Here is a 27,617-nt window from a genome sequence, read left to right as displayed (position 1 = left end):
TTGTTTCTCCATCCCAGGACAAGCTTTATGTGAAAGCTAGTTATATGGGACAGAATGCACAGGGGGCCTCCACTGCACCCCCAGAGTAATCCTGCTTCTCCCACACTGTTTTCCAGCATGGGCTACTGCATCCTTTTTGTGCACGGACTGAGCAAGCTGTGCACTTGGCTGAATCGATGTGGGGCCACCACCCTGACTGTGTCCACTGTGTTGCTGCTGTTGCTTTTCTCTTGGAAAACGGTGAAACAGAATGAAATTTGGCTGTCAAGAGAGTCCCTATTCAGGTACGATTAGGTGGATAAAAGCAAATCTCTTCCCATGTATTTTTTTGCTTAGATATTTGTTTCCAAACAAATGAGGTAACATGGGTCTGGCAATAATCATTAACCCACAGGTTTTTTTTTTTAGTAAAGTTTTAAGTGGGAGATGTAATTTTATTTTGGGTTTTAGCTTTAGTTTTTTAAATGGTATTGTATAAAGTTTAATGTGAGCTCATTCTAAGTGAATTTATGAAAATAAGGCTCACGGGAAGGTTTTTGGGTCTGTGAGACAGTCGTTAATGATGAGCTGGGCTGTAAAATCAGCTATAAACCAAACGAAATGATAAGCCTAACTTCATTATGCAGACAAGAAAATGAGAAAGGTGAGCACACAGCAGGAAGGAAGAGAAATACAATACATTTTCTTTAGAATATTCCAGCGTATCAAGTTGTGATCTGTGATCTAGTTGCTTTATTCTGAACATTAATTGTGAACAAAGAAATGGGAGGCTTTTTTCATCTCCTGGTAGGTTTTTATGTAGTGTAGAAGCTGTTTCTGAAAATAACGATGTCAACTTAAAGCCCCGAATTTGTAGTGAAGTATAAACTATTCTCTGGGACTCCTGCTCATCGCTCTGTTTTCTGGAGCTTAGGCTGTCTCCCTAATGCCACTGCCCCAGTGACCTTCAGCTGAGCTCCCTGACACTGCCACAGCTGATGTTCCCAGTTTCTAGGGATCCCCCCCATCTGTGTCCCCTCTTCCAGCTTCTGTCCTCACTTAGGACCCAGTTGCCCAGTTAGGTCATTGTGGTTTTTACTTGGTTCCTTGGCCAGCTGATACCCAACACTTCTACTTTGGGAGCAAACAACTGAAACAGAGTTAGGATCACTCGAGAAAATAAAAGGGAACATACTGGGAGAGTATAGGGAAGTGCACGGCATTGAGGGGCCGGTGAAGAAGCCGGCATGTGGCAGATGGGAAAAACGTCTGGATGGTGTCTTGAGAGCACCTGAGCGCCCGCCCGGAAGCAAATGAGGAGACTTATACCAAGTTGTTTTTTATCTTCACATCAAAGTCCTAGGGAAATTAAGTCCTCTGGCTGGGCTTGAGCTTTAGGTCATGTGCCTGCCCTTTGTCTCCACCAGGCACCGAAATGAATGATTGGCCAAAGGAGCCCCTCTGACTTCCACTGAGGGAGTTAGGGCAGGCCCGGCCCCTTGGGGTACCACTGAGACTTCACAAAGTGAGGCAAGGGAGAACTCCCCACAGGGAATCCAACTACTGGAGGAGGGCAAAGACTCTGGGCTGCCAGGAATGAATGAATGAATGAACGAACAGATAAATAAGATAAATGTTCACTGCACTTTTTTACTATTTCAAAACAATATATTTGATTTTGCTACTTGGCAATTTAACTTTTTAACTTTTTTTTAATAGAAAAATATTAGTTTGTCATGCAAGTCTTATTGGTTTTTTATTATTATTATATCACCACCATTGTCAATGTCATAATCATTTTCACAGTGGATACTGTAGAGACCTGTTGGCATGTAAAGTTTTTTGTGGGGATTTTTTAACTTAATGTTTTTTCACTTTGAGGATCCAGATTCCGTTTAGTCTCTGTCACATCCTTCACCTTCAATGCGGTCCCCACAGACCACAAAGGACTTGTCCCCTCTTTCTACCCATGCTGAGGTCAATCTGCAAACACAGGGGCATGGACATCCAGTGATACAACTTCCTCTTAGTCTCTGTTGGCTTCAATTTTTTTTTTTCTTTTGCTTTCAACAGTTGGTGCTTTTATGAGAAACTTTAAAATGGTTCTGCCCTGTGCTAAACCCCTTGCTTGAATAAAGGTACTAACAGAGGTCGTGTCTTCTAATTATGTTTACTGCTTAATCAGATCAACTTTTGGGGGTGGATTTTGGCAGGCAGCAGTTTATTTCAAGGATAACAAGTTCATGTTCCAACACTCTACAGCTGATGCCAGCAGTTTGAAAACAGAAAAACAAAAAGCTCATTGACTTTTCATCCAGAGGCTTTGTTTTTGTTTTTGTTTTTCCAGATGGAAGCATGTAGTAAGTGACAGTGGATTACTAAAACATAACCATTCCGCATATGTGCTTGAAGAGGTTTTGTGCCCTTAAGAGGCCTTTGGTGATCAAATGGAGTTTTGTATAACATGCAAATCAAAGCTTTTGATAGTTCTTTGAAAACTTTCCCTATTATAATTTATGTATGTCCCAAGAAAAGTTTTAAGAATCTGAGACGTTAAGAATATTCTTTCTCTTCAAAGACCAGATATTTGTATGTATTCATCTGTGCTGAGTCATGCTGGAATCAGTTGAGTGAACATTTATCAAGAATCTTTGAAGGAAGATAGGGTTACTGGTTGAGTGTGGGGGCCGGAGTTAGACTTTCTGGGTCCTCTCCAAGTACCATCATTTAATAGCTGTATGATGTTGGGAAAGTTACTTAACGACTCCGTGCCTTAGTTTTCTTTATTTTGAAACTTAGAGTAATAACAAGAATGTTTATCTTTCAGGTGTAGTGTAAGAATAAATGATTATGTAAAAGATGCAGAAGGCAGTATGGTAAACACTATGTAAGGTTTTCAAGTTATGGCTGTAGGCTCTGTTCTAGTGTATGAAAGAGATTGGTGTTGACAGGGGGAAGAGGGAAAGAGGAGGAGGAGCTGGAAGTCTGTGGAGGGTCAGACACATAAACACATGTTAACATAATGTAGCCACTGGTAGACAGAGGTAGAGCAGGACAGTGCGTAAGCGCTAAGAACAGCGCAGGCCCTTCATGAACTGTTGTCTCGTAGACCTGAACTGAGTATGTAAAGATGCAAACAACCCAAATTAGCCATAATGATCAAAATCAAGAACTGGCTGTATTAAGAAAAATTTGTAATAGTTCTAGATAAGGCGATGTCCCTGTGTCAGAGGCCCTCCTTCTGGTTACTCCTCTGTTCTAAACAGTGAACTTATTGACCGTCCCTTGGACATATGGTCTCATTAAGGCCTCTCTTACTACATGGGGTGGTTTTGCTTGGCAATGCTGTGAACAGTCTTACAGAGTGTCTTAGGACAGACCTTTGCGTTGGAGAAAATCCAACTTTCAGTTAAGTCCCAGCCTTTCCAGCTGAGGCCTCCTCTTACAAAAAAAGATCTCACCATATGATGTATTTTTAGGAGATACAGATGCAGGCCCCCCTCACGGCTTTGTAGTTCCACTGGCAAGAATCGTACACACAAAAGCGTAAGAAGCCTGAACTTGTGTCTTATCAGAGGCTCAAAGAGAGTAATTGGTCCACACTGAAATAGCTGTGAAGAGAAACCAGGATTTGAACCCAAGTTTGATATACAAGAATATGTAAGCTTTGCTACACCCATTTTTTACTTTTATGTTTTCTAACTTAAATAAGCCCAGTATAAAAAAGAGAGAGAGGGAGAGTGGGAGAGTGGGGGGAGGGATTGGTTCATAATAATAGCTGCAAGGTATATTTTCTTTAATTCTTTGTGCCAAGAAACTATTCTGATATCCTAACCTGGAAAGAGGGTAACTGCATAGCTCCAGCTGAGCCTGGTAACAGCCCACAATTTTACATTGTTTGGAGTAAAAAATACTGTAGTAACACAATTTGGTAAAATCCCTTCTACCCCCCAAATGTTAGAAATACCTGAAAAGGCAGAGGCTGCATTTTTCTTTTATTCGCAATGTAGTTAAGGGTCTCTTTGAATCCCATTCATGAAGTATTTAAGTGATCTATGGACCACCAATTAAGAATTTACGGCCTAGATTATTCTCCATCTCTGTAGGAAACACATTTGTGTTTCTTGCTTTCTGAATTGCTAAGCCAGAGATCAGCAGACCTCCCAAGGCAGAGAATATATACTGAGGATTGGCAGATTCCTTTGTAAAGGAGTAGACGGTAAATATTTTAGTCTTTGTGGGCCATACAGTCTCTTTTGCAGCTACCCAACCCTGCTGTTGTCTCGGGAAAGACGCCAAAAATAATAGGCAAACACATTGGCGCGCCTGTGGCCCACAAGGCCATAGTTTGCTTACCAATAAGATAAACATTGTGATAGTGAAATTATAATGTTACTATATCCTGTGGTACCTTTCTGGCTTAGCATCAAGTGTTGATCAGCTTCAGGAATGGTTCTGACCACGTATTGGCCTTGGTTGAAATCTCTTCTCAACTGCCTTCTAGGTCTGTAACTTTAGAAAAAAAGGTCTTAATCTCTCTGAACTTCAATTTCCTCATCTGTAGTATGGAGGTGCAATAATTCTACCCATCCGATAAGTTACTGAAGGGATAAAAGGAGACAGTCAGTCCATGGAAATGGGTGCTCAGCCCAGAACTTGATTCAAACTGAGCATTCCATTCTGTGAGTACCAGCCATCCTGAGTGAGGCATTGTGCTGCCTCAGATCAAAGCAGGGTTGGAATTGAAGAGAACCACCAATCCTTACTTTCCTTTCCTGTTACCCTTGGGTTGGATGCTGCTCATTAATTTTTTTAATGTTTGTTTTCTAATCAGGAATTTGGGGATGGTTCTTGTGACCTATTGTCCAGTGATACCAATAAAACAAATTGATGTTCTATAAACTCGGAGATACACCTGAGAGCAGTGGCTTTTCTTGTTGGTTCTGTTCATTATCTTTTTTTTTTTTTTTTAAGATTTTTATTTTTAAGCAATCTTTATACTCAACATGGGGCTCAAACTCACAACGCAGAGACCAAGAGTCACATGTTCTACCTACTGAGCCAGTCCTGCTCCCCTGTTTCTGTTATTTTTCAAGAGGCATGGAGGAGAACTATGAGGTACATGAATTAGGATCCTGAATTGAATGGGAGATTTTTCTTTGTAATCATCACTGGGATTATTAATCGGGATCGGGATCCAGCTGTGTAATTAATGAATACTGCATGTCTTTGTAGAATAAATGCATATAAGTTGCTTGGTTCCACTAAAACAGTTGGGATTATGAAACCATAGCATCAAGAGAGCAAATAGAAAAGCCTGGTTCTGGAAGCAAGAGCAGCCTGGCCAGTTACAGCAACGTGGAAAGTTTTGCCTTTGGCCAGTTGTTTATTTCCCTTTATCCACAAACTAGTCATTGTAAAATGAGAGACTGGAAAAACATAGCAGAAAAATATCACAGAGAGAACATAAAGGTCAAAAACAACAATGGAAAAAGCAGTGTGTTCTTAGGATTCAAGTTACTCCACCCACATCAGCTTGCCTGTTATGAATATTATTACTTCCTCTGGCCATCATTAAACAATGCCTGATCCGAGCAGGGACTATGCTTCCACAAGGCCTAATTGTCTGTTCCTCGGGTGAAATATAACTGAGAGTCACCATGCTAATCACACAGAGGGAAGGGTCAATTCCAATATGCCAGTTATATCCACGCTGAAATCAAAGTTACCTTTAAAATCTGCCTATTACCTTGCACTATTTATTTCTGGATAGAAAAATCAGAAGTTTTCCTGGTTAAAAATTGGAATTTTTTAAAGCCATTATTACCACTCTGACCCAGATTTTTCCCCTGTGACTAAAAACACTTTGGGTAATTTCCATTTTAAATATTACATTAAAATTCTAGCTCTATGTGGCCGCTGTTGGACCTCACCATAGGGCGATTGAAGGATACCGATGATTTTACCGGAGAACCCAAATGTCAGCATTTGTATATCTTTTGTCTTGGGTGGGTCAGTTTCTGAGAAAATTTCTCCAGGCTCCTCCGGAGAAGTCTAATCCTGGCTATTCAGAGAGCTTTTTAAGGAGGACAAACTGAGATCCCACTGTTCAGAATACAGATTCTCCCATAATCTACCTTTAAGGTACAGCTCTTCCCCCTTCCCTCGGCTGTACCTGTTCCTGAGTGCAGGATCTCTCTAACTCTGTTTTTCCAGAGAGTAAAACTCCTGCCTTTTGCTGGGATGGGGAAAGAATAATGAAAAAAGTCACTTAGCTTTTAAGGGTAGGGATGAGGATCTGAGGTTTAACTGCTCCTGATACAGATTTAGTCTGTGTTCAGCCACACCCCACCCACCAAAAAATCCCAGCTACCTGCCATACATTTGAAGTCACTGAAGCAACCTGGGTAAGTGTGGAGTCTGCTGCTTCAGATGATGTTGCCCTTGGATTGGTCTCTAGCCTCTTGCACGCTGTACGTTCTGTCCTCTGGGGAGTTCCTCAGATGTCCAGCCAGTGGATTTTAAGTGGGACTGTCTCTGCTGGTTATTTCACTGAACGTTCAACAGAGATTACAGTGCCCTTACATATTTCCCCAACAGGGTTTTAACACTTTGTATGAAATCCTTCTATTAATCTTACCTTTAAATTTAAAACTAGGGGCACCTGGATGGCTCAGTCAGTTGAGTGTCCAGTTCTTGATTTTGGCTCAGGTCACGATCGTACAGTTTGTGAGATTGAGCCCCGCGATCTTGGGATTCTCTCTCTCCCTCTCTCTCTCTGCCCCTCCCCCTCCAAAGAATAAATAAATAAACGTTAAAAAAAATAAGTTAAAAACTGAATGAAAGTACATTATCTGGGAGAGGTAGTAGTGCATTAAAGTTGCCCAGAAACTAGGTTGTTATGCTTTCTCATTGCTCTCTCTCATCAACTGTCCCCCTCCCGCATTTAATCCTCAAGAATTCCGGAAGTTTTCTTTCCAAGTGGCCCTCCAGCCCATTTTCTTTCATCATTCCCCTGCTCCCACCTCCCTGCATGTGAGGGAACGAGGGACTCTAGAACCAAACTAGAATCTTCTAGGATCCCATTTCCGCCACTTACCAGCTGTGTAGTTGTGTACAGGTTAAATGTGTGGGCTAGTTATGAATGAGAAATGGCTCCTCTCCTGCCCCCACTTGCCCCTTGAATCGTCTCCAAAATTTCAGTGCTATCCTGTGGGGATTCCCCAGGTATTTGGTTATGGCAGTGCAAGCAGACTAATACAGTGACATTTAAGCAAGGTTTTTTTGTTTTTTTTTTTTACCTTTTTGAGCAAAACCTCATTTCCTTGTCTGCAACTTGTAAAATAATAATTATACCTGCATTTGTTTATTTATTTATTTTAATTAGCCCAGGCTTGGTACATGGGAAATGTTAATTTCCAATAAAACGTAATAGGGAGGCCAGTCTAGTAATGATATATTTTTGTAGATGCTCTCCGTTTTTTTTTAAAGGAAGGTTGTAAGTGAACAAAAGAAGCAAGGAAGGAAAAAACTGAATTAACCTGAGCATGCAGTTTTGTTCTCCAGAGAATTATCCCATCCCACCCCCTCTGCTTCATATGCAGTCAGCATGTTTGTTTAGTTGTGCACAACCACACACTGCCTTCATTATTTTCCAGAGAAGCATATTTAATAAGTGACACGATTCACAAATTTTGGAAAACCTGACTTAGATGGATGCAATGGACATTTCAAATGAAGGTTCATGAAACTGAGTAAAACGTGAAAGAAACTGACAGTATTCCTAACTAGTATTCTTTGTTGTTCTTTTTTTTTTTTTTAATGTATTAATTGTAGGTCTGGAGTTCAAACTCTGCCCCACAATGCCAAGGTTCACTACAACTACGCCAATTTCCTGAAGGATCAAGGTCGGAACCGGGAAGCGATCTACCACTACAGAACAGCCCTCAGGTAAGCGCCCTAGGACTGTTTCCCTGCTGTGCTTCTCAGGTTCATTCACTCACCCTCCCAGTGTGTGTGGGGGGGGAGGGGGGGGCGGGCAGTGAACATCTCCTTGGAGGTGGTATGGATCCTGGACTCCCCATCTTCTGCTCAGTGCTCAAGTCTGTTGTGAATGTGGTAACTCTGCCTTGCTACTAATTCTTGGTGTTTTCCTGTAAAAGTTCCCATTGCTACACGATACTCAAGTGACACCCGGTCAAATACACATATGCAGGAGAACAGGAGTTGGTTGTCAAAAATACACCAGTAAACTCTGAGAACGTGTATTCATTCCAGTGAATTCTTCTCACTTCAGGCTTCCCGTTATCAGAAAGGATTTATATGAAGGCATTTTAGTATGGAAATGAAATAAATACCCTGATAGTTGTATTCAACAGAAAGAGTACTAGAAGACACTTGATTACCATGCTGGGAATATGTTAATAAGGGGCGTGTGTGTGTGTGTGTGTGTGTGTGTATACATATATATGTGTATATATATATATATGTATATATATATGTATACACACACACATATATATATATACGTGTATATATATATACATATATATGTGTGTATACATATATATATATGTATATATATATATAAACAGCTCTGACACTCTTCTTGTACTCATCTCCTTGTATTCATTTGGAAGAGACTATACTAAACAGAGCTTTACATGTCACTTTAAGAGAAACTACAAACGTAAGCCTACATTACCAGTGGCAGTCTCTATTGCTCTTGAGTACTCACAATTGCAATCCTGGCTTTCAAGATGGTCTTATCTAAAAGATCCCACATGATAAACGTCTTTAATCTGGAACATGTGGAGGCAGGAGAACTATACATAGCTTGGAATCTCCAAATGGCCAAAACACAGACAGGTGAGTGTTCTCTTTTATTGAGTACTATGAGACTCACGGAAGCTTTTTAGAGAGGTTTCCATACCCCTGCAGATTGGCCCCCATTTGGTTGAATTTTGGGCTAGTGTTCCACTTTGGGATATGCTTAAAGTATGCATACCAAACAAATAGATATTTCTCTGAAGCCTGTACTAGCATTGTCTCAAAGCTTAGTTTGAAATCATCATTCTGAGGGGCGCCTGGGTGGCTCAGTCGGTTGAGCATCCAACTTCGGCTCAGGTCATGATCTCACAGTCCGTGAGTTTGAGCCCCGCGTCGGGTTCTGTGCTGACAGCTCGGAGCCTGGAGCCTGCTTCGGATTCTGTGTCTCCCTCTCTCTCTGTCCCTCCCCTGCTCATGTTCTCTGTCTCAAAATAAATAAAAACATTAAAAAAAAAAAAGAAATCATCATTCTGAAAGTCACTGGCCTGATTTTTTAAATTATCCTTTTGAACGGTGTTCTTACATAAGTATATTATTCATCAATTGAAATATTTTAGACTTCAGGGTCTCTTATTTAGCATTCAATATGATAAAAATTTTAAACTGTGCACGTCAAGTTCAGTATCAAATACTATTCCAAAGATCCAAGAAATGGAAGTTCCAGAGGAAAATTGTAACAAAACTTTTTTTTAAGGAAAATAGGTTTTTTATTTAGGAATAAAAGATCATTCTTAAGATTTAATTCAGATTTCTATTCTTTCACTGGAAGCCAGTTTACCCAAATGTTTACAATACTTCCCTCTGGTTGGTGAGTAGATTAATTTTTTTCTGTATATTTTGTACTCCAGATGTTCCACAATGAACATGTATTATTTTTGCAATGAGGAGACATCTTTTTTAAAGAGGCATATTCCTTCAAGGGTACAAATAAAGTATGTTTTGGCTTAATGGTTAATTGATGTTTCAGGATTTCAGGTGAGCATTCTTGAAGAGAAGAAAAGAGCAGTAAGTTTGCCTGAAAAGTATTCGTTGAAAGGAAGTATTATCAGTACATTTTAAAATGTATTGCATTCCAGCAGACTATTTTCTGTCAAGTTCAAACAGAAAAATAAGGCAGACCCTAAGGCACCGCTTGGGGCAAAAGTATAAATTACATAAAATTCTCTAGCAGCTGATTTTACAGAATTATAGTAGCTGGTTGGGTACTACCGCTTTTTTCCCATGAAACAATAAAAATAAATGTTTGCTTCAGCAACTGTGCTTCTGGAAGAAACATGTCCCTTGAGAAGTGGGGGAAAAACAATTAAAGCTATAAATACACTGCATAGTAATTAGTGAAATATTTCATCCTCTCACACCAGTCTCAAAATACTTCTGATTTAAGTAGCATCATTTTTGTGTGGATACCTCTGTGGTGAATTTTCAATGGATGTGGGTTTGTTTTTTTGTTTGTTTGCCTTTAAATAAATTGTCACTCTTTGTGCTAGAGAGAAAAGGAAAATACCAGGACTATTCATCATTTTCATGATTGTTTATCCGAGATGACTGGAAGACTGCCCTTATTTTATTTTATCTTTTAATTTTTTTTTATGTTTATTTTTGAGAGAGAGAGTCACAGTGTGAACAGGAAAGGCAGAGAGAGGGAGACACAGAATCTGAAGCAGGCTCCGGGTTCTAAGCTGTCAGCTCAGAGCCCGATGTGGGACTCAAACTCACAAACTGTGAGATCACGACCTGAGCCAAAGTCAGACGCTTAAACAACTGAGCCACCCAGGCGCCCCTGCCCTTATTTTAATATTGTTCTTTCTTTGTGGAAGTTGCTGAGACAGAGCTCTCCCCCACCCCCCGCTCTGACTCCTTCCTCCGTGTTTCAACTTTCGTGTATCTGATGGTTTCCATATTTGCACACAGCAAGAAAGAGAATGATTAGGAAAATGCAGGGCTAACGGCGCTATTATCTGAAATCAGTCCCAACAATTATCCATTTTTGTTGTAATAACTGGGTAGATCCCAAAGGCAATGATGAAATTAGTCATTAGGGTTGTATCTATACCAATATCATTTTGGCTGGCTTACAATGCTGGAAATAATGCTACATTAAATTGGTAATTATATATGCCATGAATATTCTGCTTCTTTTAAACCTTATTCTATGTTTTAGACAACAAAGAAGCACCACTAACTTCTCCTCCCTTTTGGTGTACCTCATTTATTATATTTCTGTAGTGCAAGGAAAATCTCCCCTGGAAAATGCTGCAGCTGAGGTTATAGATTCAGATTAAGACCCAAATCAGCAGAGGAAAATGGCAAAACTCTTTTCTCAAATCCTCAGTGAACACAAGTGTTAGCTTTGTTTTGCTGTGAGGGGCAGCTCTCATGTTTATACCTATTCCAGGCTCTATAAAGTTCGGGATTCCATATGGTGGAATATCAGAACAGCGCTGGTGGATCTGCCATTTGCCTCCAGAGCTTGCCGACCATTGTTCAAAACCTGGAGAAAGTTTCTCACATTCCATCTCACGTGAGGGGAGTAGAAAGTTCAGAGACCACCCAATATCTTACCTCTTCCTGCACAAAAACTCCATGAAATGACTCATCCAGGAAGCCCACAAGGAGAGATGGTGGCCCTGCCTGGATAAAGTGCAGAAGATCCTGCATGTGCCCTTGGCCAGTGGCCCGTTGATTTGCTTCAAAAGTCAGTTAAAAGTGGAGAATCGTAAGACAAATTATGCACATTCTTGAATGATTTATTGTACCCTCAAGTTTCACATGTACATACATTCACCAATCTTCAAATATCAAACCAAGCTTTTTCCTTTGGGTAAGAGTCTACTGATTATAATCTGCAAAAATCGCATCCATAAATCATTTCTCTGATGATCAGGTTTTGATACTTTAAAGGGGAGTAAAAATGTAATGACTGAGCTTTTTCTGATTTTCCTCCTGCAGTCTTTTACAGTTACTCTTACATCTAATTCCACAGCAATTTCTTGAGCAGCTTCTCTTTTTTGAGTATTTCCAGAGTATTTCCTTAGCTTCTCTATAAATAACAGCTCTCTTTTTTTCCACATTTATATTTTGTCAATTTGCAAAATGTTTCATTACATTGTACAGTTGCAATAAAAACTAAAACTGCAGCAAATCTGTCAATAAACACAACTGGCTTTTACTCATACAACTCAACTTACAGGATGAAAAAGGCCCAGGCTTATAGAGAAAGTTTATTAAGTTGTGGATATTTCCAGAGAATAGAGAACATCTGGAAATCTGATGGCATAGTGAAGAGACTATTTTAAAAGATTTTTCACTACAGGTGATAGAGTCATGGAAATTATTTTTCATTTTATATTTAAATTCCCTGCATGACTCAGTTACTGGTTGGTTAAAATGGGCTGGCCATCAAAAGCCCCCTCACCTGGGAATGAATAGAGTTCACCTTTGTTCAGGTGAGTCAGGAAGGCCTCCCCACTGTCAGCAGCAAATTGTCCCATGTTCTATGGAACAGTTGTTCATGTAGATGCCCTCTTCCTCCTGGCGCACTACACCCAGAGTATCTCCAGTGATTAGATATCAGTGCTACGTAGGATTCCCTCCTAATACAAGGGCTGTGATCTTCAGTCACCCAGACAGCTGTTTCTTTCTCACAGGTATGCTTTCAACATGAAATACACAGTAAATCATCTGAGATTTCCACCTTCCCATACTCCTATCAAGCAGGAGATACATTACCCTTTCCTGAGGGTACTCAAATATGCTTGGGCAGCCAGGGGACCCTTAGAGCAGCCTTTTCCATTCCCAATACATCTGTTGTTGATGTTCTAAACAGAAAATCTGAAGGTAATGAATGGACTATTCGAAGGGGATAGAAGTCCTTGACCAAGCTCTTTTCTGTTTGCATAATTAAAGGGGAAGAAATGTGCTTTTAATGCTCCTGTACCAAAGAAATCTCTACTAGCTATTTAATTAGCTAACACGTGGGACAGCATAGAACTAAAAATCTTCCTGATTGGAATTTTTTTAATGTTTATTTATTTGGGGGGGGGGTGAAGAGAGAGAGAGAGAGAGAGAGAGAGAGCGAGCTGGGAGGGACATAGAGACAGGGAGAGGATCCCAAGCAAGGAATCCCTATGTGGGGCTCAAACTCACAAACCGTGAGATCAAGACCTGAGTTGAAATCAACAGGCAGATGCTTAATCAACTGAGCCCCTCAGGAGCCACTGACTGCATTTTTTTAATGCAAAAAATAGAGACTTGTCATGATAATAGCAACCACGGATAGCATTCTTTGCACTCTCTCCTGCGTGGATAACCAGAACTCTGCAAGGAGACTCCATTAGACTGTAGGAGTGCATGGGGAAAACAGATAGTAATAAAAGAATCGAAGAAACAGCATTATCATTAGAGTCTAAAGAAATCTAACTATGTGTAATTAACCCACTGTTCACTAATGTTCTTAGTTTATCAATAAGATTGCTTTATATAATTCCTTTGAAAAATGCTGTCTGTAAAGCTGGTAGCGTGTGAACATTTTTTTTTCTTAAATCAGGATTTATTGGCTGTTTTAAAAGTCCTTCATTACACAGCCCATTTTAAGTGAACACTTAAAATAACTCTTATGAGTGAAAGTGACCTTGGATACCAGCTGCCATGTATTTCTGGAAAGAATTAAAATTCCAGGACCGTTTGTTAGCCAGGTTTAACAAGTGGAGATAGGCTTTTCTGCCCGTGTGGTATTTTCGTTTATAAAAGTCTAAATACACTTTCCAGTATCACAAGTAGACAGTTGAAATTAGTTTTATTTTTTTGTTGATGAAATTATAACTTTACTGTATATATTTTGTGTTAATTAAGAATAGCAGTTTTATTCCTTAAATCCAAGAAGTTAAGCCCTATTTCATTTAGAAAACTAGAATTGACTCATATTATGGCCATACTTATGGACTAAATTTCTGAATGAAGGTTGTGTAATTTCTACTCAAGAACATTTCCAGGGTCACCTGGGTGGCTCAGTCGGTTGAGCATCTGACTTTGGATCAGGTCATGATCTCATGGTTTGTGAGTTCAAGCCCCTCAGGCTCTGTGCTGACAGCATGGATCTTTCTTGGGATTCTCTCTCTCCTTCTCTCTCTGCCCCTCCCCCGCTCACACTCTCTCCCCAAAATAAACAAACATTTAAAATAACAACAAAAATATTTCACTCCGTTTTCTTCTTCTTCTTCTTCTTCTTCTTCTTCTTCTTCTTCTTCTTCTCCTTCTCCTTCTCCTTCTTCTTCTTCTTCTTCTTCTTCTTCTTCTTCTTCTTCTTCTTCTTCTTCTTCTTTTCCCTGCCTTATACCACTTTCACTTTAAAAACTTGCTGTGCTTCCCCAGGAAACAGAATCCCTGGGGCAGGGATTTGCATGCAGGAAGTCTATTAAGAAGTGCTCTCTGGAACACCAGGGAAGGAAGCCAGGGAAGCAGGATGGTCAATGCGGGGGAGGGTTGGGGGCAGTGCAGTCCCAGGGCTTCAGCTGACCCCTTAGGAAGCTTTGGAGTTGGGAGGAACACCAGGGAAGGAAGCCAGGGAAGCAGGATGGGCAATGTGGGGGAGGGTTGAGGGCAGTGCCGTCCCAGGGCTTCAGCTGACCCCTTAGGAAGCTCTGGAGTTGGGAGGGCCCCTCAGGGTTGCCAAGAATGGAGGCAAGAGGTGGAACCTTTATGCCCCCTTATCAGCCAATCACTGTCCCAGGCAGGGCGGGTAGCCTCTAGTGAGGCAGTTCCCCCAAGGCGGAGAGCAATGCCCAGAGAAGACCCCCAAGTGAGCTGTCAGCGAGTGCTTCAGACATGGGTGTTGTCTGGGTGCTGTAGACAGCATTCACTACACTAGCTTACGTTACAATTTCGTATATAAGCAATTATGACAGTTTAAACAATATCACTTAGATTTTTTATTAAAATGAAAATAGTGGTGTTACCTACTTCATAGGGTTGGAATATTATAAGATAATTAATTTATTTCAAAGCTTAAAGCAGTGTGTGTATATCTGGCAGTGATAAACTCATTATATGTTATGACTATATCGCAAATCTGACCCTTCTCTCCACCTCCACAGCCCATCGTCTCTCACTTGGATTCCTGTCTCTCAAGGCCCCTGCAGCTGGCTCCATGCCCTGCACTGTCTTTCTCACACCTCACCTCCTGCACCTTGTCTTGACCACTCAGCTCCAGCCATGTAGGGCTCCAGGCACACATCAGTCAGGCCACTTTCCTATTTAGGGACTCTGAATTTGTGGTTCCCTCTTCCCAGAACACCCTCTCACTCTCTAAACAGCTGCCTCACTCCCTTCCTTCAGGGCTCCCTACTTATGTCATCTTGTCCCAAGGCCTTCCCGGGCCACCCCACCTAGGAGTGCGGTCACCACCAACGTACTCTATTCCTTTTCTTTGCTTCATTTTCTCCACTGCCTTTATCACCCTCTAACCTACTTATCATTTTGTTAATTGTCTGTCTCCCTCCACTAAAAGGAAAGCCCCACAAGAGTAGAGATTTGTGTCCTTTCCCCCAGCCTGGAGAACAATGCCAGGAATGTGGCTCTTAGTAAATGCATGTTGGATGGATGAATGCTGCATGTAGACATCTTTTAACGGTCTCTTTTTCTTTGTGAATTACCTGAAATTTTTTAAAATGGTAATCAAGGGGGTGCTTGGGTGGCTCAGTTGGGTAAGCATCCGACTCTTAAATTTTTTTTTTAACCTTTATTTTTGAGACAGAGAGAGACAGAGCATGAATGGGGGAGGGTCAGAGAGAGGGAGATACAGAATCTGAAACAGGCTCCAGGCTCCGAGCTGTCAGCACAGAGCCCGACGCGGGGCTTGAACTCACGGACCGCGAGATCATGACCTGAGCCGAAGTCGGACGCTTAACCGACCGAGCCACCCAGGTGCCCCAAGCATCTGACTCTTGATCTCAGCCCAGGTCATCATCTCATGGTTCGTGTGATCACGTCAGACTCTGCACTGACAGCATGGAGTCTGCTTGGAATTCTCTCTCTCTCTCTCTCTCTCTCTCTCTCTCTTTCTCTCTCTCTCTCCCCTGCCCCTTCCCCCCCCATCAAAATAAATTAATTAAACCACTTTTTAAAAATGGTAACTGAAATACAGTGTAAAAACTAAAAACCATCAAAAGTAGATCCTTAGTTGCTTCTACAGAACATAAATTTAATCTGCCTCCAAACCCATCTTGCCCCCCTCCTCTCCAATTACCTACCCTTCTGGTTTGTCTCCTCTGAGGCTGACTCCTGTGCTCAGGAGTGCATCATTTCCAGCTCCTCAGGATTTCGTTTAAAACCCTTCCTTTACTGGGCACTTTTCCATTAATACTTAAATATTCTCAGGCTTCTGCCATCTTTATTTTTTGAAATTTTTGTAATGTTTATTTATTTTTGAGAGAGAGAGAATGATAGAGTGTGAGTGGGTGAGGAGCAGAGAGAGAGGGAGACAGAATGTGAAGCAGGCTCCAGGCTTTGAGCTGTCAGCACAGAGCCCGATGCGGGGCTCGAACCGTGAAATCATGACCTGAGTGGAAGTCAGACGCTTAACCGACTAGCTACCTAGGCGTCCCTGCCATCTTTAAATAAATATGCAAACCAGCCTCTGCATCTCCTGTTAGCCCTTCCTGCCATTCAGTCTGTCTCTTCCCACCTTTCAAGTAGTGAAATTTCCTGCAAGTCTCAGTGTCTTCTTCTCCCTTGTGTCCTTCTCATCACTCAACTGCAGTTGGTTCCCTCTCCACCACTGAAACTGCTTTCCTCCAGCACACCAGCTGCCTCCAGGTGGGTAACTCCTGAGGAGGACGCTACTTGGCAATTAAATTACTTGACTCTCAGGGCACCTGGGTGGCTCAGTCATTTAAGCTTTTGACTCTTGACTTTGGCTAAGGTCATGATCTCATGGTTTGTGAGTTTGAACCCAGCATTTGGGTTCTGCACTGACAGTGTGGAGCCTGCTCGGGATTCTCTCTCTCCCTTTCTCTGCCCCACCCCTGCTTGTTCTCTCTTTCCCTCTCTCTCTGTCTCTCTCTTATACACACACACAAAATAAATAAATAAAACATTAAAAATAAATATATCAGTAAATTACTTGATGCTTGGCAGCATTAATTTTGTTGACTGCTCTCTCCTTTTTAGACAGGTTCTTTTTCAGCTTTTATGCTGTCATGGTTTTTCTTCTATTTCTTGAGACTCTCCTCCAAACCCTTCATAGAGGAGTCCTCAGACCCCTCTGCTAGGTCACCTTCTTTTCTCAATCTTTGCTTTCCTCCCAAGGGATTTCTTGAGTTCCAAAGGCTTTAGTTAATGTCTGTGTGTTGATTAACTCTCAGATCTGTAATTTCACCACATAGCTTTTCTGTCAGAGCCATCTATCCATCTGATTCCTGGACATTTCCACAAATTACCCTCTCTGCACCTGAGATTCACATTACCACCTTCTGTCCCAAACCTGCTCCTTTCCCTTTATTGCCTTCCTTTCTAGTTTGTGCTTAAGCTGGAGTAAAATGTTTTGTTTCCTGAGTTCTGTTTGGTTTTGCTTTCTCTCTCTGAGGCAGCCTTCCTTCCTCTTCCTATTTGTATCCCCTCCTCCCCTTCCCCCTAACTCTTACTGCCTCTCTCTCTCATCTCTCCTGGCAACACCTTGGTGATTACTACCATGGCTCCTGCCATGAGCTCCTGTCTCTTATACTCCCCTCCTTCTGCTTTGTCTCTTTCTGCCCTGTGTGCTCTGACCATAGTGCACTAAAGTAAGTTGGTGTCCTTATCTCTCCCTCTTCTGCCACGGGACCTCCTTGAGAGCAAGGACTGCTTTCTCTTTATTCCTGTGGGCCCTTACTAAGTGCCCAATAAGTGATTGTTGAAAGAAAGACTGAGGGAATATAATGCATAAAATATCACAGGCTCCCTTAGAGTCGGAGGACCCCTCTGTAATAACAAGCACTGTTTCTCAGTGGGAGAGCCGTCAACGATTTAGATGGAACAGCTCTTCATTATTCAGGGCTGTCGTATGTATCACAAGGCATTTAATACCCCTAGTTTCTGCCAGTGGTGACCACCAATTCCTGAGGTGGATATTCAGGATATGTACCCTTCTCCTTCCCTGTCCCTCATGATCTTCTTCATTGGCAGTTATTGATTAGGAATATGGACACACTTTTCCTGCCCACCACTGCCTTTTTCTAAGTTGATACAACAAGCAGAGTACTATTCATGCTACAAAGTGTTATTACAGTAAGGATTCCATGCGCACATTGATCTGTCACGTAGGACTTTGGATTTCCTTACAACCTTCAATGTAGCTTTTAAAATTGCATGTGTCTGAAATTCCACTTGGTGTTCAGCATATCAGAAAGGCTTGGAGGAAGTGCCTCTGGTGCCTGTGGGGATCATTTGCTTTAGATGATGAAGGATTGACAGGCTTTGGGATAAGGGTTTGACAAAGAACATTCCTACATTCTTAAAATGGAGAGAGTGATGCGTCCTTCACATCTGAGAACCCACGGCACAGGAGAGACAGATAGATACAAGATGACTTGAGTGTTCACTGGATTAGTGATGAAGAAATAATGGATGTTATTCTAACTGATGGGAGCAAGCTGAAGGCCATTGACAACAGTGGAGACAATGATTTTTTTGGAGGGTGAGAAATCCATGAGAGAAGGAGAGCTGGTGGCTTCAGCCTGACATGGGTTCATTAGGGCTGTAGGGGCAGCCAAGTACTACTACCCAGAGGTCCTGCAACCGATCCCAAAACATTAAATGTTTGTAGTGGAACAGGTATGATGATGGGTATGAAAAGTTAAGAAGGTCATTATGTTATTGACCTTACTGTTATAGAGAAAGCAACTAAAGGACAGACATAAATTCAAAATCACATAGCTAGAAAGTCACACATGGCTTCTGACTCCAAATACAGTTATTTTTTTTCTACTCCACCAGAGCAATTCCCCACCATCTGCCACAAAAACCAAAGGTCACTACAATCACACCAAGCCTCTGAGAAAGGTTAAATTATGTTTACCATTTTCTATTTCAAAAAGCAGAGACGTATTTAATTGAATACATTTCCCAACCTCTAGAGTTAAATTGTCAGGAATCAGGAAAATTCAGCCACTTAAAATGACTCATTTCCTGAGGGCATCAGAGAACAGGGTTCTACTCTAAATTATCTCGGAAAATCAATTGGGCGGAGTCCTTCTGGATCACTGTGAGAAGTCATCCATTGTGAGAGGTCAGATAATTTAGTTGGCCCTCTTTAGAGAGTGTGTCACATTTCCCAAAATTGCTTGTGAGGTTTTTTCCAAAGCTATCTTAAATAGTACAAAAAGAAAGTGGTAAGACTTGTTTGTTAATGGCAATTTCAAAAAAGTAAAAAAGCAGATCAATAATCAGTGTTACCTGGTACATTTTAGTGACATGATAGTTCAAATCTTATAACAGGAAAGCACTTAAAAAGTGCCAGAGACTAATCTGGTTGAAAATATGCTGCTGACTCCTGAATTAAAGTTTGCTTTGGACATTTTTTTAGTCCAATGAAATTCAGATTTTATGGTGGAATTTTTTTCCCAGCCATGTTTTTTTTTTTGGATTTTTTTTTCTCAGCAGGAAATAGAAAATAAACATCTGCCCTTGGCATAGTTAACCTCAAATAAATTAATGTGTGGAATGAAAATCAGACAAATGAATCAACGGTGTGTATATTCTAAAAGGAAATTGCAAACTGAAGCACATGATACAATATTGCTTGCATAGTGAAATCCTTATAGGGTAATCAAACGATAAAAAATTAAGAGCATCCTTAACTTTTGAACACATTGTACAAAATTCCAAGTAAATGACTGAAAGAAAATATAAAACCAAACTTTGGTCATATATATCTTATGTCTCTGGATCTTCAGGTGATCTGGAGGTTAAAGCTTAAGAACAGTAGATGAGAGAGTGTGTACATCTTGTGCACTCACTGAATAGCTTTTTCTAATACTATGCTTTTCTGAGGTACCAGGATTATTTTGTACAGCAGGTAACAAATTTTTCCAGTGCATGAGAATCTCAATAGTCAAGTGTCCTGAGTATTGAGTTTATTCTACTTCTGTCACTGAGAACTAGTTCCTATAAGATCATAGGTGAATGGATTGGCCAAAGAAAAAGAGGAGAAATTATTCTAAATGGAAGCTCTAATTTGTAGCAGTTTATTTATTTGCTGAAGGTCAAATGACTCATAATGTTTGGGGAAAATAAATAGATTTACAGGAACAGGAACAGAACACATGTGTCTGAGTTTGTTGTTTTTTTTTTTAATCTATTACCTACTCAATTTTTTTCCTCAACTCTAAAGTAGTACAGTAATTCTACTTAAAGAATTAGGAGGCTTAAAGGAGATAATGGAAGAAAAAGTATTCTACAATGTGAAGTATCATTAATACATCCCAGGTCCCTTTGGACCCATTTTCTTTTATTCCTGCTCCCCCACCCCCCAGTGATGTTGTCAATGTTGGTTCTCAGAGTTAAGGTGACTGGGAATGAAGGGGAATCATATATCCTCAACTACCTATTTTATCAATCCTGCTTAAGAAAACACTGCTAGGTAAAAATTAAGAACCCCTTAAATGCTCAAATGGATGTGTTCCTATCAAGAATATAAATTATCCAGGGTTGCCTGGGTGGCTCAGTCAGTTGAGTGTCTGACTCTTAGTTTTAGCTCAGCTCGTGATCTCACAGTTCTTGGGATCGAGACCCGCATCAGGCTCTTCACTCATAGCACAGAACCTGCTTCAGATTCTCTCCCTCCCTCTCTCTTTCTGTCTCTGCCCTGCTCATGCTATCTCTCTCTCAAAATAAACATTAGCAAAAAAGAATACAAATTATCTGATATTTGAAAAAAAACTCTTCAGTTCATAGGAACTCTATCTCTATGTTTAGGTTTCATTGTTAAAGAGAAAAAATAAACTTCCTTATACCCTGGAACTACTTGACAATATAACATATTTCCTCTATCATACATTTTTAAGAATTTAACTCACTGAAATAAAATGACAATAATTAAGAAATAGCAAGAGAGTCCCCATAAACAACACAAATGTTGGGTAAGACTATGAGAAAGAAAATCCAGGAGCTGTTCACATTGATCTTAAAAAAAGTAGGTTTGAGCCCAAATGTCCACTGACTGATGAATGGATAAAGAAGATGTGGTATTATATACAATGGAATATTACTTGGCAACCAAAGAGAATGAAATCCTGCATTTGCAATAACCTGGATGGAACTAGAGTTTATCATGCTAAGCGAAATAAGTCAGTCAGATAAAGATAAATATCATCTGATTTCACTCATATGTGAAATTTAAGAAACAAAAGAGATGAACATAGGGGAAGGGAAGGAAAGATAAGATAAAAACAGAGAGGAAGGCAAATCATAAGAGACTCTTAAATATAGAGAACGGCAAACCCTATCAAAATAACACCAGCATTCTTCAGAGAGCTAGAACAAACAATCCTAAAATTTGTATGGAACCAGAAAAGACCCCGCATAGCCAAAGCAATCCTGAAAAAGAAAACCAAAGCCGGAAGCGTCACAATTCCAGACTTCAAGCTGTGATCATCAAGACAGTATGGTACTGACACAACAACAGACACATAGATAAATGGAACAGAATAGAGAACCCAGAAATGGACCCACAAACATATGGCCAACTAATCTTTGACAAAGCAGGAAAGAATATCCAAGGAAAAAAGACAGTCTCTTCAGTAAATGGTGTTGGGAAAACTGGACAGCAACATGCAGAAGAATGAACCTGGACCACTTTCTTACACTATACACAAAAATAAACTCAAAATGGATGAAAGACCTAAATGTACACAGGAAACCATCAAAATCATAGAGGAGAAAACAGGCAACAACCTCTGACTTTGGCCACAGCAACTTCTTACTCAACATGTCTCTGCAGGCAAGGCCAAAATGAACTATTGGGACCTCATTAAGATAAAAATCTTCTTGCAGAACAAGTTACTTGCAATCCAAGGTTTACTGTATATATACTTTTTCTTTTATTCCTTCACTGTATCCTTTGCTGGAATAAATCTTAAGCCATGACAGTAAAAAAAAAAAGATAAAAATCTTTTTGAAGGATGTGAAAGAAACAGTGAAGGAAACAATCAGCAAAACTAAAAGGCAAGTGATGGAATGAGAGAAGATATTTGCAAATGACATATCAGATAAAGGAGTAGTATCCAAAATCTGTAAAGAGCTTATCAAAATCAACACCCAAAAAACAAATAATCCAGTGAAGAAATGGGCAAAAGGCATGAATAGACACTTTTCCAAAGAAGATGTACAGATGGCTAACAGACACATGAAAAAATGTTCAATATCACTCATCATCAGGGAATTACAATCAAAACCACAGTGAGATACCACCTCACACCTGTCAGAATGGCTAACCTTAACAACTCAGGCAAGAACAGATGTTGGCAAGGATGAGAAGAAGGAGTAACCCTTTCGCCCTACTGGTGGGAATGCAAACTGTTGCAGCCATTCTGGAAAACATTATGGAGGTACCTCAAAAAATGAAAAATAGAACTACCCTATGACCCAGCAGTTGCACTACTAGGTATTTATCCAAATGATACAAAAATGCTGATTCAAAGGGGCACATGCACCCCAATGTTTATAGCAACACTATCAACAATAGTCAACATATGGAAAGAGTCCAAATGTCCATTGACTGGTGAATAGATAGTGAAGATGTGGTATATATATTCAATGGAATATTACTTACTAATCAAGAAGGATGAAATCTTGCCATTTGCAATAACATGGATGGAATTAGAATGTATTATGCTAAGTGAAATAAGTCAGAGAGAGACAAATATGATTTCACTCATGTGGAATTTGAGATACAGAACAGATGAACATAGGAGAAGGAAAGCAAAAATAATATAAAAACAGAGAGGCAGACAAACCATAAGAGATTTTAAATATGGAGACAAACTGAGGGTTGCTGGAGGGGTGTTGGGTGTGGGGGAAGGGCTAAAGGGCTGAGGGGCATTAAGGATGACACTGGTTGGGATGAGCACTGGGTGTTATATGTAAGTGATGAATCACTAAATTCTACTCCTGAAAAAAAAAAAAAAGAAAGAACAAACTGAGGATTGCTAGGGTGTTGGGTGGGTACTTTTAAAAAGTAAATAAAGCTACTAAAATGTGAAAAAAAAAAAGGTTTGAAAATCACCACTCCACTCTAGTTCAGTGAAGCTTTTGCTGAGATTTTTTAGATAGGGAAGGGAATAATCAATCAGTAACAGAACTTTTGTAAAACATACCTGTAGAAGTCAAAGTCAAGATGGACTAAATTTATTCTGACCATTAATGTAGCAACATAAACAGCCCTTAAACTGTTCCTTTTTCCAGTAGAAAATTCCCTTCCTGGAGCCCTCAGTATTGAATTAGACCCAAGCTAATTCAAACCCAAGTTTATTTGGAAAGTAAAAGCACAAAATAACTCTTGTCCTTCTATAGATCTTCAGTAAACAAAAAAAGAGTATGTGTTCGAAGAAAATTTCTGTCTATCTAAGACTCAAAATAAGGAGTGGTATTTTTTGCCGACTTGGTTATTGAAGAACTCTTTTAATGAAATTCAGCTTTGTTTTATAAATAATGCAGTGCTTGCTTGTGATTAGGTGAACCTAATCGGATACCCAGTGAGAGAGGATATTGCCAGCAAACCCTTACTATTAGGAATAAACAATATTGCACATTTTTCAAGTGGAGGGCTATGAGTGGTACTAGATTAAGTAAACCACTGTAGATGCTAGAAATCCCTTTCCTCGATGGATCAGGACTCTTTGTTAACACCGAGCATCTTCCCTGGCTTGATTCATGGTTGGCAGGGATTTGTGGTTGGCCGTGAATCCCTGTCCTAAGCCTCATGGTTCTGCAGTTGCAGACAGGTTCTCGGAACACGGGACATAAAAAGGCCTTTTCCCTCATAGTGCTTATATCTGTTTCTTATATCTGTTTTTTATTTCCTTCTCACTGATTATTTTTGTTTTTGAGTTTGGTGTGGATTTATATTGTTTCTGATTTCAAAAGAGAGAGAGAGAGAGAAACATTTTTGTACTCAGTGAAATTGGAAGTGCATGACTATTTATTTAAGTGACAGTGGATCATGAGGGAACGTAAAGTTTGAGAAGGTGGGCTGAGAGCCAGTGCCGAGGGCAGTTGCTTGACCGTGCAGATGGGTGCAGCAGGAGATGGGTGAGCCCATGGTGGAAGATCTTATTGAATTTAGACTGTCTTTCCCATAGGTAGTGGTTTCACCTCACATATTTGTTTCAAGGGCTCCCAAGCCTAAAGAATCAAGGAAAAGATCAAGGTTTAAGAAGACAGATGTCCCCGGAAAGCTTTCTGTTACAGCTGGTCAGCAGGGAAATGAGAACTGCTCTCACTGAGTTCATTGGACATCCCTTAAATCTTTGGGAAGTCAGAGAGCTTTGCTCAACATCTTCACCTGCGCAAAAAAAATAAAAAAATAAAAAATCTTTAGAAGAATTTGAGTGCTGGCAGTGATATCCTCTCTGTAACCACTTCCAAAATCATTCTTAGACATAAGCTTCTCAGGAGACTTTTGTGGGCATGTAGTGAATGAACAGGTACAAGAACATTCTGTCTCTCATCATAGCTCTGATGTCCCATAGCGGCATCTCAGAGAAAGAGAGCCAAGGACTTGCTGTCCCTCAGGCCAAGGACTTGGCATACTTCAGGATCGTGAAGCTTGGGGTTGTGGGGCTACCACCAGGGACCTCAGGTTGTCTTTGCCTGAGTAAAGGTGACCAGAGATAAGCAAACAATAGTGCCATGTGCTGGCCCAGCATGTTTTCTTTTCCCCAACTTCCTCTCATAATATCTCTCTCTCCAGCAGCCTCTGCAGCCATTGAGAGTAATTAGGGCTTTCCAGCTTTGGGAGGGCATAACATGTCTGTGAAGAGTCCTTGACGGTCATGAGGAGCATTACCTGTAATGTCTTCCCGAAAATACTAGTTCTTAGAGATGTTCATCGTGTTCATCGCTGCTCTAAAAGGGAGTAGGGAAGGATTGCATGGTCAAATAAACCTAGGAAACTTTGGGTTAAGCAAAGGTTTAAAAAGACAAACCATGAGACTTGTCTTGTCAGCCTTTTAAATAGGACCCCCTTCTGCTCCCAAATATAATTGATCTTAGAAGGTGTGGAACAGAGTGGGAGAGGCCAGGCATGTCATTTGATTGTCAAGAGACTTGACAAGTACACATCCTATTTTTATTTGGGCATTATCTTAGCTTTCCTACATTAACAGGCAGCTTCACAGGGTTATTCTGAGTACTCTGGGTGACAGAGATGGAGTGAACCTCTTAGTCTGCTAAATATTCTGCTCTAAATATAGCAGAAACAACTAAACTATGTAGCTGTGTGGATTTACCTTCTTTATGGTTTTGAGTTACGGAACTAAATTGAATCCCTTCCCTCCTTAATCAGCATAAATTTGACTTACTGATGTATCCCCAGTCCTCCTTTACATTTGCTTTTGAACATTGGGAATGCCATTTTCACTTCATTGTGCATTACTTAATTTTTTTGAAAGTGTTTGTCAGGATTTTCATTCTGAGAACTCTCTCAGGCCAGTTGCCACCCAAATTATAATAGGAGGAGAGAAGGGGTAAAATGGAAAAAGAGAGCCAAGATGAAAAGCCATTTCGGGAGTAAAGTTTATTTTTATGGGAAAATCGTGTGTATTATTCTTTCCCAATAATGGCAGTCTGACTCATCTTCTAATCCAAATATGTTCATGAAGATGCCCTCATCCAAAGAACCCCCAGCATCTTATGTACATAGTGGGCATTGTACGGGCAGCTGGTCAGCAGTCCTACCAGCCCAGAAACTCAGAAGTGGTGAGGCAATAGGGGTTTTCTGTCAAAGCAAATTGAAAGTAATTGTAGGATCCAAAGGACTAAAATTTGGTTAACCCTGATAGATTTGTATACTGTTTATTTTTGCACCATTTGGGGGTTATTTACATATACCCCTGTCAAATAGGTACTTCTCAGCCACGTTTATATGCCTGCAGCTGCATACATAATTAAAATTTCACATGGACAACCCATTAAAATAAAGGAAGAATTCAGTGTTTTGTTTGGGTTGTGACATTCCTAGGATGGAGGAGGGAGGAAAACAAGCGAATTGTTGTGCCCACCTTAGGAGTTTTTGAACAATCCTGGCTTAATATCTCTAATTTTTCAGGTTGTATCCTCGCCACGCCAGTGCCCTGAACAACCTCGGAACTCTGACAAGAGACACAGCAGAGGCAAAGATCTACTATCAGAGGGCTCTCCAGCTAAATCCACAGCACAACCGAGCTCTTTTCAATCTTGGGAATCTCCTCAAGTAAGTACAAGGTGGACCTTCGATTAGGTGCGCTTGTCATTTTAGGCACCCCTTACTTTCTCAACACTCATTTGGTCGTGCTTCAGTCCTCTTCTTAGAGTAGGATAATAAACGTTTCCAAGCTGTGAGAAGAGGTCATATTCGTCTAAATTAACTCTATCCCTTAGCAGTCAAAAAGAGTGTTTCCTGAGAGTGTCTCTCTGGACATGTTAGTTCTGAGATATGTTCACAGATTGTCTGTGGAGGGGTAGGGATAGGGAAGGGCTCCTTGGTCAGGTAAACTTAGGAAATGCCAAGTTAGACAAGGATGACTCCCCTCTTGCAAGAACCTTTAATATCCTAAATGCCCCGTGAATCTTGAAGAAGGCAATATGGAATACCACATTTCCCAATTTTTTTTTGGAAAGGTGTTTCCCAGGTATTCCATGAGTATACTTTGTAAAAGTACTTATCCACAAAGAGCAATCTGCTCTAAAACTGTAGGCAAATGACAGAACCACAGCTTGTGTTCAGTGTTTACTGTACTAGCAGTAAAAAACAAAGTAAGGTCTGCCTGGACTTAGTGATGGTAAGTCTTACTCTTAGGAAGACCTGCCGGGTATAGTCACCAGTCACCGGGTACTGTCACTGCCCAGTAAAAGGTTGATTAGTGTCACTGAAGACTAAAGCACACAAGGATACTTTTGCATCTTGTCTTTTTATTAATACAGAGTCTTGGTATGTTGGTGATGGTACATCAGAAGTGGAAATAGGATGAAAATGTTTGGAATGAGATTGTAGTGATGCTCGTTAGGATGCTGACAGTCCACACACTTACTGAATTGGTTTCCATATCTCTAAATTTCTAGAGTGCTTATCTGGTACTTTTTTTTTTATTTTTTTTTATTTTATTTTTATTTTTTAATATATGAAATTTACTGTCAAATTGGTTTCCATACAACACCCAGTGCTCATCCCAAAAGGTGCCCTCCTTAATACCCATCACCCACCCCCCACCCCCCATCAACCCTCAGTTTGTTCTCAGTTTTTAACAGTCTCTTATGCTTTGGCTCTCTCCCACTCTAACCTCTTTTTTTTTTTTTTTTTTTCCTTCCCCTCCCCCATGGGTTTCTGTTGTTTCTCAGGATCCACATAAGAGTGAAACCATATGGTATCTGTCTTTCTCTGTATGGCTTATTTCACTTAGCATCACACTCTCCAGTTCCATCCATGTTGCTACAAAAGGCCATATTTCATTTTTTCTCATTGCCACATAGTATTCCATTGTGTATATAAACCACAATTTCTTTATCCATTCATCAGCTGTTGGACATTTAGGCTCTTTCCATAATTTGGCTATTGTTGAGAGTGCCGCTATAAACATTGG

The 27,617-nt window shown here is 40.4% G+C and overlaps 1 protein-coding gene and 1 long non-coding RNA gene across 3 annotated transcripts in view; one reads left to right on the top strand and one right to left on the bottom strand.

Annotated features, from left to right (window-relative positions):
* TMTC1 (transmembrane O-mannosyltransferase targeting cadherins 1) overlaps positions 1–27,617 on the top strand; it is a 275,658-nt gene that overhangs the window by 190,323 nt on the left and 57,718 nt on the right. The window contains exons 10-12 of the mRNA XM_007098851.2: positions 117–284; positions 7,816–7,929; positions 26,108–26,251. Coding sequence (XP_007098913.2) covers positions 117–284; positions 7,816–7,929; positions 26,108–26,251 — 426 coding nt within the window. The remainder of the gene's footprint in view (positions 1–116; positions 285–7,815; positions 7,930–26,107; positions 26,252–27,617) is intronic.
* LOC122240324 overlaps positions 23,989–27,617 on the bottom strand; it is a 70,906-nt gene continuing 67,277 nt past the window's right edge. For both annotated transcript variants that reach the window (XR_006219860.1, XR_006219859.1), the window contains one exon: positions 23,989–24,183. This is a non-coding gene — a long non-coding RNA (uncharacterized LOC122240324). The remainder of the gene's footprint in view (positions 24,184–27,617) is intronic.

This window comes from Panthera tigris, chromosome B4, assembly GCF_018350195.1.
Source record: "Panthera tigris isolate Pti1 chromosome B4, P.tigris_Pti1_mat1.1, whole genome shotgun sequence".
Lineage (NCBI taxonomy): Eukaryota > Metazoa > Chordata > Mammalia > Carnivora > Felidae > Panthera > Panthera tigris.
This window is presented reverse-complemented; position numbering and strand designations above follow the sequence as displayed.